Raw genomic sequence first — 16,208 nt, 5'->3', positions numbered from 1 at the left:
ATGAAAAAGGCCCTAAACACAAAGCCCCCGATTCTTTGTCCTAGATCATGCAGCTTTAGTTCACATCCCTCAATAACAAAATCTCCCCAAGTCTTGGTGTTTCCATTTCTGGAAAATAAAGAGGGTTATGAAAGAGGTAAAGCGGGGAGAGGGCTTCTGGGCCTCAGTCAAAGCCTGGGCCACTTACGTTTTCCTCCTGCTCCTCATCGCTGTCGAAATCACTCACTACGGGCTTGGCTTTTCCTCGATTCGGCCTTTTCTTGCCTTTGCCTTTGTCCCGGCCTTTCTCGTCTTTTTTATTGAGCTTGATTTTCACCTTGACGGATTTTGCTGCAACAAAAACAAAACCACAGTGAGCCATCGCGGGAAGTCCTTCTGCAGGTAGTAAAAAAGGGCGCCAAGCTACAGGTGACAAATCAGAAGGTCGCGGAGTATCCAGAACCCTCTCAATTCAGGCTTGTTCTCCATGGTCCTGTTAGCACCCCCTTCCACTCGCAGACTTTTCTTGGTTAGGAGGATAGATTAACATCATCACCCTAAGGAGGCAGCAAGAGGGATGAGGTCTTACAGAAGGCTGGGTTCTTTGGCTGTTCTCTTAACTGGCCAGACAGGGATCTCCCTCAGCAGGATAAACAGAGCTGTCTTCCCTACTCCTGGGGGGGGGGGGGGGTTCAGGAAAAAGTACAAATAAGTGTAAGGCTTTTAAAAAAATTTTTTTGAAGGCCCGTGTTACTATGGAGATCACTCTAGTTGACTTGAAAATTCACATAGTTGAATAATATTAACAGCACAGAAAGGTAGAAAATGCAAAGTTAAATGATTGTATGCTTCTTTTCCCACCATCTCTAGTAATTCCTTATTGTTCTCTTTCTGGTGATTATTTCCAGAAAAAAACAGTTTACATTTTATAATTACATAAAGATGTCAAGCATGCGCACGCACACACACACTTTGTTTTATGCATGCTCAAATGTGACATCTTGCCTGTATTCTCATATATGTGGGACATTTCTATCCATTCATATACATATTGGTCTAAATCTAAGTATTTTTCATTTGTGAGAGAGAGAGGGAGGGAGACACAGAATCTGAAGCAGGCTCCAGGCTCCGAGCTATCATCACAGAGCCTGATGCAGGGCTGGAACTCAAAAACCTCAAGATCATGACCTGAGCTAAACTTGGACATTTAACTGACTGAGCTACCCAGGCACACCACCCACCCTCCGCCGCCCACCTAATTCTTTCTAAAGCCTGTAAATGTTCTACTTCAAGGGTGCATGAAAAATTCTTTAACCCTTTAGTGGTGAGTGCTGAAGTTCCCAGGTTTTTTTGTTGTTGTTGTTTTGTTTTCTTTTTCAAATTTAGAATATAAGCAAAGCTGCTGTAAACCTATTTGTTGACAGGTTTGGCAGAACTGAGGAGAGATATGGTGAACATGTATCCACATGGTAAATTTCTACCAGCATTCTACTCAATGAACCGTCAAAAACTGGCATCCCTCTTCCCTTTCAAAGCTATTCTGAGGACAGGAATAAGAACACGAGGGAGGATTCAACGTGCAATAAATACCACAGAGGCACGTGGGTATTCCAATGTACAAGGAAGATCCGTCCCATGGCACTGGGCCAGGACGGATGTCCGTGGAATACCATGTTTAGGATTTGATGATGAAGTCACTAAGGATGTGTAGCCCTCATTCAAACCAGTTAGACTGGAATATCATGATTCCTGGGTCTCAAGGCACATGGAAATGTATATCGTCATGGAGGGAATTACAGTTCTAGAAAGAAGCTTAGAGATGAGAGTTTTTCTTTTTAAAGTTTATTTAAAGAGTCGGACATTTAACCATGATGAGAATTTTTCAGACTTCCTTTGTGAAGAGGAGGGGCCCACCAAAACACTGACACAAATGGAATCTTCCGTGAGAGCACAGGGTACCCACAAAGAGGTGACTGGAGCTGTTCCGAACTGTAGTTCCCACGTATGTTCTCCACCCAACCCGAATGCAGCAAAGGTGGGCAAATGCGAGTACACAAAATAGTATTCGAGGCAAGGCTTGTGCCCAAATGTCTGCTGCATCATGAGCTATCAGGTATGGCCCTGTTGTTGTGTGTGGAGTAACTTAGGAAAAGGAGAAAAGCTGGGGTGCAAAGGCTGACCTATTAATGCATAAGGATGTGAAGCAAGGCCTCTAAAAACCCTCTAAAAAATGTCTAAAATTTTAATGTTTATTTTTGAGAGAGAGAGGCAGACGTAGAATCCAAAGCAGGCTCCAAAGCTGTCATCACAGAGCCCAATGTGGGGCTCGAACCCACGAACCCCGAGATCATGACCTGAGCCAAAGTCAGATGCTTCGCCGACTGAAGCACTTGGGCGTGCCGCCTCTAAAAACTTGCTAAACGAAAAGAAGACATGAAATATCTTTATCTACACAGGTGGAGCATTTCCTGACATTTGCAGTACAGAAAATCCACGCAAGGTGTGAAAGGGCAGAAGGCTGGCAGTAAAGGTAAGAAAGTACTTCTTTAAGAAGATAATTTAAATACACCTTGGAGTGGGAGATACTGGAAAGCTACCCGATTTTGTGTGTCAGTGAACGTGTTACTTCCAAAAAGCCGTCATGCAAAACTCGACTAAAAGCTGGGACCTATCAGGTAAGCACTACAAACAGCATCCTATGGCTTTATGATCCCACCGTTATGTACCCATGAAAACTGTCCTTTATCAGGCAGAATAACAGCCCCTTGGAGATGTCCCTGTCCTAATCCCCAAAATGTTACATTACTTGGCAAAAGGGATTGATGTTGCTAATCAGCTGCCCTTCAGAAGGGGAGATAAGCCTGGATTAACCAGGGGAGCCCTGAGTCCTTAACAGAAGAAGAAGAGGAAGTCCCGAACTTACCTGCTGAGGACACATTGATTCTACAACTATATACAGAACAATTTCTGCAGGAGGGAAAAAAAAAAAACAACGACCCCAAACTAGCTAAGTGACTTCTACACATTAGGCAAATGAGGAAAAACCATCACATCAAGAGGAGAGGCTGAGGCACATTCTCACCATAAACCCCACCCCTGGGGTGGTGCTTCCAGTTCAGGAGGTTAACACAAAACCTGGAGATGCTCCCTGAGGAGTGAAGGGTTTGAGCCCCACATCGGGCACCCCAAGTTTTAAGACCTGCAGCCGAGAGAGGAGTTCCTAAGACATCTAACTTGGAAAACTAACGAGTCTCACATCCAAGAACCCCCACAAGGCTGTAGTGAGCTGCAAAATGGGGTGTCTTGGCCCAGGACCCAGTACAGGGGCAGTGATTGAGAGGCACCCAGACTTTAAGTGAAAAAGGCTTACTTGTTTTATTAAAAGCTCAGCCTGAGCAGCGGGTGCCTCATCTGACGCACTTCTATAAAGGCCTGCTGGGGTGCTCCCCGGGGTGGAGGCATCATGCACTTTCCCTCTACCTCACCAGTGTATCTCCTGGACAGGAGCTGGTACCCTCCTCTGGTACCCAATGTTGGCAGCTACCCCCCCCCCCCCCCCCCGGCAAAGCAAAAGGCCAGAGTCCAAGAACCCCAATCTTTTAGTGAAAGAGACCTATTAACTTGGTTTCACAGATGCAGTGTGAGGGGAAAATCTTCTAATGAAACATACCTCTATCTAAAGACAGGCAGGAATCCTTTTGCAAGACGTAGCAGGGCAGGCCTTACCTTTGAGCTCTTCCTCTGCCACACTCCAGAGAGAGCCAGGAGATCCCAAAGGGCCATTTCTACATGTAGGGCCATGGTTTTTATGTCTGCCAGCCCCGGGACATCTGGTTCCGGTGGCCCGCAGCTTATGCTTATGTCCCAGCAGCACTGTAGATGTTGGCTCACTTTAAAAGTATCTAAGCAAGCAGCCTGAACCGCCATGCTCACGCAGATCCTCCCCTTTCAGACCATGACTGGTTCTTGGCACAACCTTAACCACTGGGAGCCACTGAAAATAAAACAGGCTGCTCAGAGTATCACAAAGGTGTGAGAGACCACCAAGAGGTAGAGCAGGGTTGAGTAAGTTTCATCTTCAACAAGCGGTTAAGCTTTTAAGACCGAGAGAAGCCATGGTTTAACGAGTGCATCAAAACCAACACAGACTCCAGGGAGGTGAAGAGACAGAGGTATAATGTTCTCAATGAAAGAGGAAGGTACACATTTAGGTGTATCACTTAGCTCTATTTTCTTAGGGGTTTTTCCTGGTTAGGAGTTTAAAATAATGGCCATAAAAGTGCACACAGAACTGGGTAGGAGAATGGATTAACACAGGACTTCCACAAGGAGACAGAAAATAGAAACAAGTACCCAGTAAGAATCAGAGCTGGGCCGCCCAGGTGGCTCAGCCGGTTCAGCATCCAACTCTTCATTTCAGCTCAGGTCATGATCTCATGGTTCGTGAGATCAAGCCCCAAGCTGGGCTCCATCCTGGGCACGGAGCCTGCTTAACCTTCTCTCTCCTTCTGCCCCTCCCCTGCTCACGGTCTCTAAATAAACAAAGTCCCAGAGCTTATGAATGCAGTAGCTGAGCTGAAAACTTCATGAGGAGAGATCCACAGAAGAAGGAATAAAACAGAACTGGACCAGCTGGACAAGTACAAGGGAAACCCCAGAAGACGATCAGATTTTTCAGCAGAAACTTTCTATGCCGGAAGGGAGTAACAGATATATGCAAAATGTTCAAAGAAAAAAAAAAAAAAAAGGGCCAACCAAGAACATTCTACCTGGCAAATTTATCATTCAGAACTGGAGAGAAAAATGTTTTGCAGACAAGCAAAAGCTAGAGTTCATCAACCTCAAGAAGTGTAAGAGGGACTTTTCAAGCTAAAAACAAAGGGTGCAAGTTAGGAGCAACTCCTATGAAAAAACAGTAGTGAACGGATCACTTGTAAAGTTAATATGAAGGCTGAAGACAAAGGTAGTAAAAATAACTATAACTACAATAATTAGTGGAGATATGTAAGTATGTACACAAAATAAGGAGATGTAGCATGTGACTTTAAAAACCTAAAACGTGGAGGGGGTGGGGACAATAAAACTGTAGAGCTTTAGAATACGTTAAAACCTAAGTTGTTATCAACTTAAAATGGACTGAATAAATATGAACTGTTGTATGTAAGCCTCCTGGTAACACAAAGCTAAAACCTCCAGTAAATACACAAAAAAATAAAGAAGTCTAAGGATACCACTAACCCCAGTCATGCAACCACAGAGGAAGGATCAAAAGAAAGGAACCATAAAAATTCCAGCAAGCAATGAACAAAATGGCAGTGAGCACACAGCTATTATTAATTGGTTAAAATACAAATGGGCTACATATGCCAGTCCAAATAGGCTGAAGGGGTGGATAAGAAAAAGCAAGACCTGCCTAGAAGATACTCACTTGAGATCTGAAGACACACAGACTGAAAGGGAAGTGAATGGAAAGTCAATATATTCCACACAAATCGAAACCTGTAGCAACAAAAGTGCTATCAGACAAAACAGACTTTAAAACAAAGACTGTACTAAGGGAAAAGGAGAGGCTTTACATCATGATAAAAAAGGTCAATCCAAGAAGCAGATATAATATTGATAAATATTTATGTACCCAACATAGGAACACCTAAGTACATGAAGCAAATATTAGAGGATATAAAGAAAGAAAATGTCAGCAATATAATGAAAGTAGAGGAGTGTATCATCTCACTTAAATCAGTTGGATTGAAATGACACATGAGATCAGATGAAATTCATACATGTAGAGAGAAGATTCCAACCAAACACTGCAGAAGATACATTCTTCCCAAAGGCACATACAACATTATCCAGTACCAATAACATGGTGGGCCACAGAACAATTGTCAATACATGTAAGAAGAATGAAATCGTGTAAAGCTTTTTTTTTTTTTTTTTACTACAGTATGAAACTGGAAATCACTCACAAGAAGGAAATTGGAAAAAAAAAATACACAGATACCACGCAACATCCTACTCAACAACCAATGGGTCAACAAAGAAATCAAAAAGTAAGTGAAAGTCTCTTGCACGAATGCAAATGGAAACAGTAGTCCTAAGTCTGTGTATGCAACAAAACCAGGGAAGTTCATAGCAATACAAGCCTACCTCAAGAAACAAAAATCCCAAATAAACTATTGATTTTACATCTATAAGAACTAGAAAAAGAAAGCCCAAAGTTAATGGAAGAAAGGAAATAATACGAATCAGAGAGGAAATAAATGCAATTGAGACTAAAAAAAACAATAGAAAACATTAATGAACTAGAAGTTTGAAATGGTAACTAAAATTAATAAACCTCTAGCCAAGACTCATTAAGAGAAAAAGAGGGCTTAAAATCAGAAACACAAAGCATAATCAGTGACTACCATGAACGATTATATGCCAACAAATTGGAAAATAGAAAAACATAGATCAATTTCTAGAAACTGCCTTCTAAGAAGCCTCAGTTACGAAGAAATAAAAAAATCTGAATACAGCAAATACAATAAAATTGAATCAGTAATTTAAAAACCCATAAAACAGGGGCGCCTGGGTTAAGCAGCCGACTTCTGCTCAGGTCATGATCTCGCGGTCCGTGAGTTCAAGCCCCGCGTCGGGCTCTGTGCTGACAGCTCAGAGCCTGGAGCCTGTTTCAGATTCTGTGTCTCCCTCTCTCTGACCCTCCCCTGTTCATGCTCTGTCTCTCTCTGTCTCAAAAATAAATAAAATGTTAAAAAAAATTAAAACAAAACCATAAAACAAAATCTAGAACCAGAAAGCTTCACAGGTGAATTCTACAAACAATTAACAGTTATAACCTATCCTTTCTCCACTTATTCCAGCAACTGAAGACGGAATGCTTTCAAACTCATTTTACAAGGCCAGCATTAATTACCCTGATACCAAAAGGTCAATATACATGAAGGACACTGATGCAAAAATTCTCAGCCAAATACTAGCAAACTGAATTCAACAATGCATGAAAAGATCACATGCCACAATCAGGTAGGATCTACTCGAGGGAGGCTTCAAATCCACAAAACAATGTAATATGCCCTATTAACAAAATGAAGGATAAAAATCCCATCTCAATAAGATACCAAAAACACACCTGACAAAATTCAACAGCCAGTTCTGGTAAAGATTCTTGACAAAGTAGGTATGGAGGGAACATAGCTCAACATAAAAGACACCATATACAAAAAACCCGCAGCTAACAACATACTCAGTGGTGAAACACTGAGAGCTCTTCCCCTAAGAGGAGGAAAAAGACTACGACGCCTACTCTTGCCACTTTTATTCAAGGTAGTAGTGGAAGTCCTGGCCAGAGCAGGTATTGAAGAAAAAGAAATAGAAGGTGTCCAAGTTGGAAAGGAAAAAGTAAAACTGTCACTACGGACAGAGGACACGATACTAAATACAGAAAAGGCTAAACACTCCACCAAAACACTATTAGAATGTGTGGAATTTTACGAAACAAAATGGATGAACCTATGGGAAAGGAAAAAAGAGAGGGAAGCAAACCATAATATACAGAACAAACGGAGGGTTGATGGAGGGACGTGGGTGGGGGGTGGGCTAAATGGGTGACAAGTATTAAGAAGGGCACTGATTATGATGAGCACTGTGTGTTCTATGTGACTGATGAATCACTAAAGTCTACTCCTGAAACGAATATTACACTACACGCTAACTAGAATTTAAATAAAAGTTTGAAAACAACAAAACCCCGCTACTGGAACAAAAAAATGAATTTGGCAATGTAGTAGGATACAAAATGAACATACAGAAATCATTTGTGTTTCTATATACTAATAGCTATCAGAGAAATTTGGGAAACAACGCTCCTTCCAACTGCATCAAAAAAATGAAATACCTAGGGGTGAATTTAACCCAAGAGATGAAAGACTTGAACTCTCCAAACTGTAAGATGGTGATGAAGGAAACTAAAGAGGTCACAAATAATGGAAAGATAGATCAAGCTCAGTCGGTTAAATGTCCAACTGTGGCTCAGGTCATGATCTCACGGTTTGTGGGTTTGAGCCCCACGCCTGGCTCTGTGCTGACAGCTCGGAGCCTGGAGCCTGCTTCGGATTCTGTGTCTCCCTCTCTGTCTCCCCCTGCCTCTCTCAAAAATAATGAACTTAAGAAGACTGAAATATCAGAGCATCTTTTCTGACCACAGTGGTATGAAAAGAGAAATCAATTATTCATATGTGGAGCTTAAACAATGGTAGTGAACAGCCCATGGGTCAACAAAGAACTCAAAGGAGAAATTAAAAAATAACTTGAGACAAATGAAAATAAAAACACAGCATACCAAAACTCCTGCAGCAGAAGCAGTTCTTAGAGGGACGTTCATGACAATGAAAGAAGCATCAAGAAAGAAGAAAAATCTCAACCTACTTTTACAGCTCAAGCAACTAGAAAAAGAACAAACAAGTCCAAAGTTAGTAGAAAGGAGATAATAAAGATCAGAGCAGAAATAAATAGAGGGTAAAAAGGCAATAGAAAATAACATTGAAACTAAAAGCTGGTTCCTTGTAAATAAACAAAATGGACAAATCTTTAGCCACACTCACTAAGAAAAAAAAGAGGCGTCAGAATCAATCAAAGACAAGTTACAGCTGATATCACTGAAATACAAAGGATCACAAGAGACCATTGTGAACAATTATATGCCAACAAATTTGGCAACCTAGAAGAAATGGATAAATTCCTAGAAATATAAAACCTATCAAGACCAAATCATTAAAAGATAAGAAAATATGAACAGATCTATTAGTAGTAAGGAGATCAAATCAGTAATCAAACACCTCACAACTAATAGAAGTCTGGGTCCAGACAGCTTCACTGGTGAATCCTACCAAACATTCAAAGAAGAATGAATACCAATCCTCTCAAACTCTTCCAAAACAAAGAAGAAGAAACACTTCCAAACTCATTTTCTGAGTCCATTACCCGGATACCAAAACCAGACCAGGATGCCATAAGGAAAGAATTTTATAGGCCACTATCTGTGATGAATATAGATGCAAAAATCCTCAACAAAATATTAGCAGTACAAGTTCAACAATACATTAAAAGGATTCTACCCCACACTCAAGAGGCATTTATTCTGGGCATGTAATGATAGTTCAAATCACAAATCAATAAACCCACCTTAACAAAACAAAGGATAAAAGTCACGATCATCTCAATAGATGTAGAAAAATTATCTGAAAAAACGCAACATCCACTTGTGATAGAAACTCTTGACAAAGTGCGTATCGAAGGAACAAACGTCAACATAATAAAGGCTATATATAAGCCCACAGCTAATACACTCAAATGGAGAAAAGCTGGAAGCTTTTCCTGTAAGATCAGAAACAAAAACAAGGACGCCCACTCTTGCCACTTTTATTCAACACAGTACCCGAAGTCCTATCCAGAGCAGTTAGGCAAGAAAAAGAAAAGGCACCCAAGTTGGAAAGAAAGAATTGAAACTATCACTAATTGCAGAAGATAATGTATATAGAAAACGCTAAAGACTTCAAATATGTTTGAGCTAATCAAAGAATTAAATGGAAGGATACAAAATCAATATACCAAAATCTTTTGTATTTCTAAACACTAGTGATGACCTTTCAGAAAGAAATTAAAACTATTCCATTTACAGTTGCCTTGGGAAAAAAAAAAATTCCTAGGAACAAATTTAACCGAGGAGGTGAAAGACACGTAAACTGAAAACTATCCAATATTAATGAAACAAGTGGAAAAATATTTGTGCTATCAACTGGAATAACACTGTTAAGATGCCCATACTACCCAAAGCAACCTGTAGATTCAATGCGATGTATAAAATTCCAGTGGCATTTTTCACAGAAATAGAACAAACATCCCACTAAAATTTGTGTGATGCCGCAAACAATCCAGAGTAGCCCAAGCAATCTTGAGGAAACAAACAAAGCTGGAGGTATCACACTCCTTGATTTCAAACTATATTACAGAGCTAAAGCAATCAAAACAGTATGGTATTGACATTAAAAACAGACATATAGATCAATGGAACAGCATACAGAGCCCAGAAGTGAAGCACACACATGGTCACTTTACAACACAGGAGCCAAGAAGGTACAACAGTGAAGGGCCAGTCTCTTCAGTAACGGTGTTGGGAAAACCAGACAACCACATGCAGATAAATGAAACGGGATCACTATCTTACACCATACAAATATCACATTACAAGAATTATCTCAATGAAGATAAAAGACTTGAAAGCATAAGACCTGAAACCATCAAACTCCTGGAAGAAAACATAGGCAGGAAGCTCCTTGACATTTGTCTTGACTTTATGGTGTTAGGTCCGAGAACTCATTGCCAACAAAAGCAAAAATAAACACGTGTGTCTACATCAGATGAAAAAGCTTCTGCACAGCAAAAGAAACTATCCGCAAAATGAAAAAGGGGCCTAGTGAATGGGAGAAAGTGTGTGCAAATCTCATGCCTTCAGGAGTTCATATTCAGAATATGAAAGATCTACAACTCAATAGCAAAGCAATCCAATTAAAAAAATGGGTAAATAATTTGAACAGACATTTTCCCAAAGACATATACAGATGGCCAAGAAGTACACGAAGAGGTGCTCAATATCACTCATCACCAAGGAAATGTGGATCAAAACCACAAAGACCCATCACCTCACACCTCTTAAAAGGGCCGCTATCCCAAAGACCAGAAGTAAAAAGCGTTGGCGAGGATGCAGAGAAAAGGGGACCCTCGTACCCTGTTGGTAAGAATATAAATTTGTGTAGTCACTATGGAAAACTGTATAGCAGTTCCTCACAAACTAAAAACAGACCTTATTATTTGGCAATCCCACCTGTGGAGTTTACATGAAGAAAATGACACTAAATCGAAAAGATGTGTGAACCCCCATGTTCATTGTGGCATGACTCATAGTCAGGATTTGAAATAACCTAAGTGTCCACCGATGGGTGAATAAAGGAAATGTGTGTGTGTGTGTGTGTGTGTAGTGAACTATTATTCAGCCATAAAAATTTTTCCATTTGTCACAACATGAATGGACCCAGAGGGCATTCTACTAAGTAAAATAAGGAAGATAAATACTCTGTGATCTTACTTAAATGTAAATTCCTAAAAAGAAAACCAAAACACTCCCCGAGGCTGGCTGCCAGAGGTAGGGGCTGGAGGGTGACTGAAAGGGGTTGAAAGGTACAACTTCCAGGTTTGAAACAAGTTAAGTCAGGAGTATAGAATGGTGACTGTAATTGATAATACTATGTATGTGACATTTGCTAAGAAAGTAGATCTTGTATGTTCTCAGCAAAAGAAAACATTTGTAACTATTTGTGGTGATGGATCTATTTTTTTTTTTAAGTTTTTAAAATTTGAGAAACAGAGAAAGCAAGTCGGGGAGGGGCAGAGAGGAAGGGAGACAGAGAATCCCAAGCAGAGTCCGTGCTGTCAGCTCGAAGCCTGGTGCAGGGCTCGAACCCATGAACACGGACATCATGACCTGAGCTGAAACCAATAGCTGGAAGCTTAACCGACTGAGCCACCCAGGTGCCCCTGTGGTGATGGATATTAACCAGACTTAGTGTGGTGATCGTTTTACAATATATACAAATATGGAATCCTTACATTGTACACCTGAAACTAACATGTCATTATATCTCAGTTAAAAAAAAAAGTACAAGAGGAGGCAGAAAAGAGGTCGAAAAGACACAGCATGAGAAGGATGCACATGGAATGGGTTCTGGCCTCCAGTGAGGAACGCGGCCCATGAACACCCTGATTTCGGTCCAGAGAGACCCACAGCACACTGTGACCTCTAGAATTGTGAGGTCCTAATTACGCGTTGTGTTAAGCCACTCCATTTTGGTGATTTGTAAAAGCAGCCATAGAAAGATAATACATCAAGTCTCCAGAGAGCTCTGAGAACCTCAACAGAGGAGGCTAAGAGGGCAGATATTTGAAAACAGATTAGAAATGTGGCTCTAAAATCGGGAAAGATCTAGCTCGGGTAAGTTCCGTAGACCTACATCATCAAACACTGGGATCTCAGAACTGGGGAATAACCACATGCAATTGAAAAATGTAAAATGAGCAGGAGGCAGAATCACTGAAGAGAATGTCATGGAGAAGGGATGTGGGTGTGGGGACACAACGCTGGCAAAGACAGGTGCCCCATTCTGTGGGGCAATAGGCATGAATCAGAGGTCTGAAGAATGTTTGCAGTGATTTTTGGGTAAAAACGTTCAGGACAGTGTTATTTAGAAGTGATATCGATATATTTTGTTCGCCTCATTAATGAATGTTAATGGATACTGCTGTTATTAAGACACTCACTGCTACCGGGAAATGTTCATAATACAGAAGAATTATGCTACAAAACAGTGTGCTGTGCTTTTCTAAAGAAAATATATGGAGAAAAAAAAAACTCAAAGGCCCATTCTCCAAACGTTAAGTGTATATGGGGTAGCGGTATTACACATTTTCCTTTCTTAAAAAAATATTTTCCAAGTTGTCTGTACTAAGTTTGTAATGAAGAACAAATCTAATAAAAAAAAAACACAAAACTTCTGAAGTATACCTGTACTGTTTTACACAGAAGACTGGATATGGCGGAGATTAATTACTTGGAGAGGAGGAGGTAGGGGTGAGAACATACTTAGGTAATCAATTTAGACTTTTGAAGGCACCTGGGAGGAAGCTTCCACAAAAGAGGTATTTGCCTTGGGTGCAAAATTTCTGAGTGGATAAAGAAGATGTGATACACACACACAGGAATATTACTCAGCCATAAAAAAATAAATGTCATTTGCCATGACATGGATGGAGCTAGAGAGTATTAGGCTAAATTAGGTCAGAGAAAGACAAATACCATATGATGTCATTCATATGCGGAATTTAAGAAACAAACACAAAAATAAAACAGGCAAAGGAAAAAGACAAACCAAGAAACAGACTCTTAACTACAGAGAACAAACTGATCCCCCAGAGGGGATGTGGTGGGGGGGGGGGCAGCAGATAGGGAAATAGATGATGGGGATTAAAGCACACACTTATCATGGAGAGGACTGAAAAAGGTAGAGAATTATTGAATCCCTGTATTGTACACCTGAAACTCACAGAACACTGTATGTTAACTTTTCTGGAGTTAAATTTCAAAACTTAAAACAATTTCTGAAGGCACTGAAACTAAGTAATTGAGATAAACATACTAATGCAGTGTTTGAAATACTTGAGGCTAATGCCAAAAAAATCCATGATGAACAAAATATCAAAATTTTAAAGGCAGATCAGTACTGGATCCATGACGGATAAAATGGACCCCATTTCCTACTCACTTTGACAATTATTTTCTAAGACCAGGATTCTCACAGTGTGTTCCTGAGCCCCCACAGCATCAGGATTTCCCAGGAAAGTGTCAGAAATGCTCTCTCTTGAGCCCAACACACAGGTTACAGAATCAGAAACTCGAGGGGGAGCGGGGATGCCTAGAAATCAACGCTCCATCAGTCCTTCCGGGCTAGGGAGCCTCTGTGTTCCATAATAGACAGGTGTCATTAACAGCTATGTTGGTAGAAAATGTGTATTACACTAATTTTCCAAGACAACGTTCAGCGAGTGTTTGCTACGAGCCTGGCTATATGCTAGGCTCTCTGCATGCATTGGGGATGTTTCTCATACCTCGGTTTTGTAGGGAAGAACACTGACCTTGATCAGGGTTAAGTACACTGCCTGAGGTTGCCCAGCAAGGACACAAGAGACCACAGAATGGCGGACTCGAACATCTGTTTTGTTAGCATCTGTGGAAATGTCTCTGCGGGTGGCAAGAGGCACAAAAATGGAAGAAACACATGCCTGGGCTTACCCTCTGACTCGGACTCCTCTTCATCTTCCTCCTCCTCCTCCTCGTTGCTGTCGTCCTCACTCTCTTCCTCTTTGGCAATTTTCTGCCGAGCGCTCTTAAACACAGACTGTAAGACGATCGAGTCTTCATAGATCTAAAGGGTCACAGGGGCACCGGTTACAAACACAAGCTGAGGGCTCAGTATCACAGCCACAGTCTCTTCGTCAAGGCACACACCCGCTTGGCTGTACGTGAATCCTATTAGAAACATCAGTGTTAGCTTTTATGCCTGCGGGAAACCCAACAGGAAAACGCTGAACTCTACTATAGACACACATATTCTTACGGAAAAAGAGTCCACTTGTGGTTGAAATTGTGTGCGTACGTGTGCATACATACTTAGGGAAGGGTAGACTTGCGTAAGATATCCTCACAACTGTGGCAACACAGAACACTCACAAAACTTCCATTTGTTCCTTGAAGTGTTTTGTCGAATGCTGTGGTAACACAACCTTGTCTAGAATGCAGATCCCCTAACAAAATGGAGGAAGTTGTTCTTTATTATTGGCTTATCCGTACTGGCCATGACTATTCCAATCAATACCTCACTTTCAGTGTATGCACAGACCTGAGCACAGCCCTGTGCGGTAGTTGCTGAGATCTGAAGCTCAAACATGGTCCTTTTACTCCAAAAATGAAAAATTCAAGTACCATACGATCCAGCAATCCCACCTCTGGGTATATGTCCAGAAGAATTGAGAGCAAAGTCTTAAAGAGAGATTTGTACTCACATGTTTACAGCACCTTTATTCGTAACAGCCAGGAGGTGGAAACAAGTCAGGTGTCCATCAGTGGATTGACGGACAAATAAAATGCAGTACAGAAGGAAAATGGGGTATTATTCAGCATTAAGACGGAAGGAAATCCTTTCATATGCTCAAACCTGGATGAGCCTTGAGAACATAGCCCTGAGTGAAATAAGCCAGTCTGAAAAGGACAAATACCGTCTGATTCACTTATATGACACATCTAAAGTAGTCAAATTTGTAGCAACACAAAGTTGAACAGTGGTTCCCAGGGACAGGGGAGCGGTCAATGGGGTGGTGTTTCACGGGTAGGGGGTTTCGGCTTCACCAAAGAGTTCTGGAAATCTGTTGCACAACAATGAGAACATCCTTAACACTACTGAACTGCACACTTAAAAATGGTGAAAACGATACATTTTAGGTGTTTTGCCAAATTAAAAAAAAATACGGAAGCCAATGGCCTTGGACTCTAGATCAGGAACATAATCCTTTTTGTGAGAAGCCAAACACTCATTAAGGTGACTGGGAGAGCCACAGTGAGCCCCAGAGGTAGTACAAGGGAAGAAATGATGGGGAGAGGCTCTAAGGTGGGGCCACTGGGGCAGAATTTGCCAGAAATCAGAATGCAGCTGGATATGTACAGGTGAGGAGGATTCCATCAGGGCTGAGAAGGGGGGGACGGGGCTATTTAGGGAAAGACAGCAAGTGAGAAAGGTGGGGAGGCAAGAATATGATACACGTGGGATTGCACCAAGCAAGGTCAATTTCCTAGTGGTGACGGTGGACTGCTTATACAAGATGTTGCGGTCTTGTGACCACATAAAGGGCACACGGGCTCTCCCTGTCCTATTTCTTACGGCAGCACGTGCATCCGGGTGTGTGTTCATGGGGCAGGTGTGACTGGACCACGAACTAACTACTTAGCCTGAAAAACAGCAGAGACAGAGGCTATAGTGTGAGGGTAGGGTACGACTTTGGAAAGCAGCCTAAGGAGATTCAATTCCTTCTAGAATCTAATAGCACATGGTGGGAAGTAGATGGGCAGGAAAAGGAGCTGGTGAGAGAGTGAGCCACATGTTTCCAGGATGGACGGAGAAGGAAGCCAGCCAAGAGACCATTTAGGACTTTAGTTCACGTGTGAGACAGGGCAGCTGTGGCACCAGAGGGGGACCGGAGGACTCGGAGGCACAGCACCACACTGCCCAAGTCCAGTATGACGAACCCAAAAGTCCATCCAGCGACTGCAAGGGATCATTCACAGGAAGACATCCTTGTCGACTCCTGCTTATTACCCTCTCTGCCCTGGTTTCCATGTGAGCCTTCTTTCAAGAGGGTCTGGATTGCAGAAGGCCTGCTTTCAAGAACTACTGCTGAGGTCGGCCATGACTTAACCACCGTTAACCTGGAAACCCACAGTCTTTTCCTAAAAGGCATAAAAGGCCCTTGTGAGGGTCCTCTTGTTCCCCAGTTTCATGATTGGAATGGGCATAAAAGATTTTAAAAACAAGATCAGGAGAGAAGCTCAAGGAACTGAATGGTGG

At 41.6% G+C, this 16,208-nt stretch overlaps 1 protein-coding gene across 1 annotated transcript in view; it reads right to left on the bottom strand.

Annotated features, from left to right (window-relative positions):
- SMARCA2 (SWI/SNF related BAF chromatin remodeling complex subunit ATPase 2) overlaps positions 1 to 16,208 on the bottom strand; it is a 185,551-nt gene that overhangs the window by 1,889 nt on the left and 167,454 nt on the right. The window contains exons 33-34 of the mRNA XM_040449259.1: positions 13,883 to 14,015; positions 188 to 330 (exon numbers count right to left, since the gene is read on the bottom strand). Coding sequence (XP_040305193.1) covers positions 188 to 330; positions 13,883 to 14,015 — 276 coding nt within the window. The remainder of the gene's footprint in view (positions 1 to 187; positions 331 to 13,882; positions 14,016 to 16,208) is intronic.

This window comes from Herpailurus yagouaroundi, unplaced genomic scaffold (assembly GCF_014898765.1).
Source record: "Herpailurus yagouaroundi ecotype Mexico unplaced genomic scaffold, PumYag 199, whole genome shotgun sequence".
Classification (NCBI taxonomy): domain Eukaryota; kingdom Metazoa; phylum Chordata; class Mammalia; order Carnivora; family Felidae; genus Herpailurus; species Herpailurus yagouaroundi.
The sequence above is the reverse complement of the archived record's forward strand: the minus strand, read 5'-3'. Positions and strand labels throughout refer to the sequence as shown.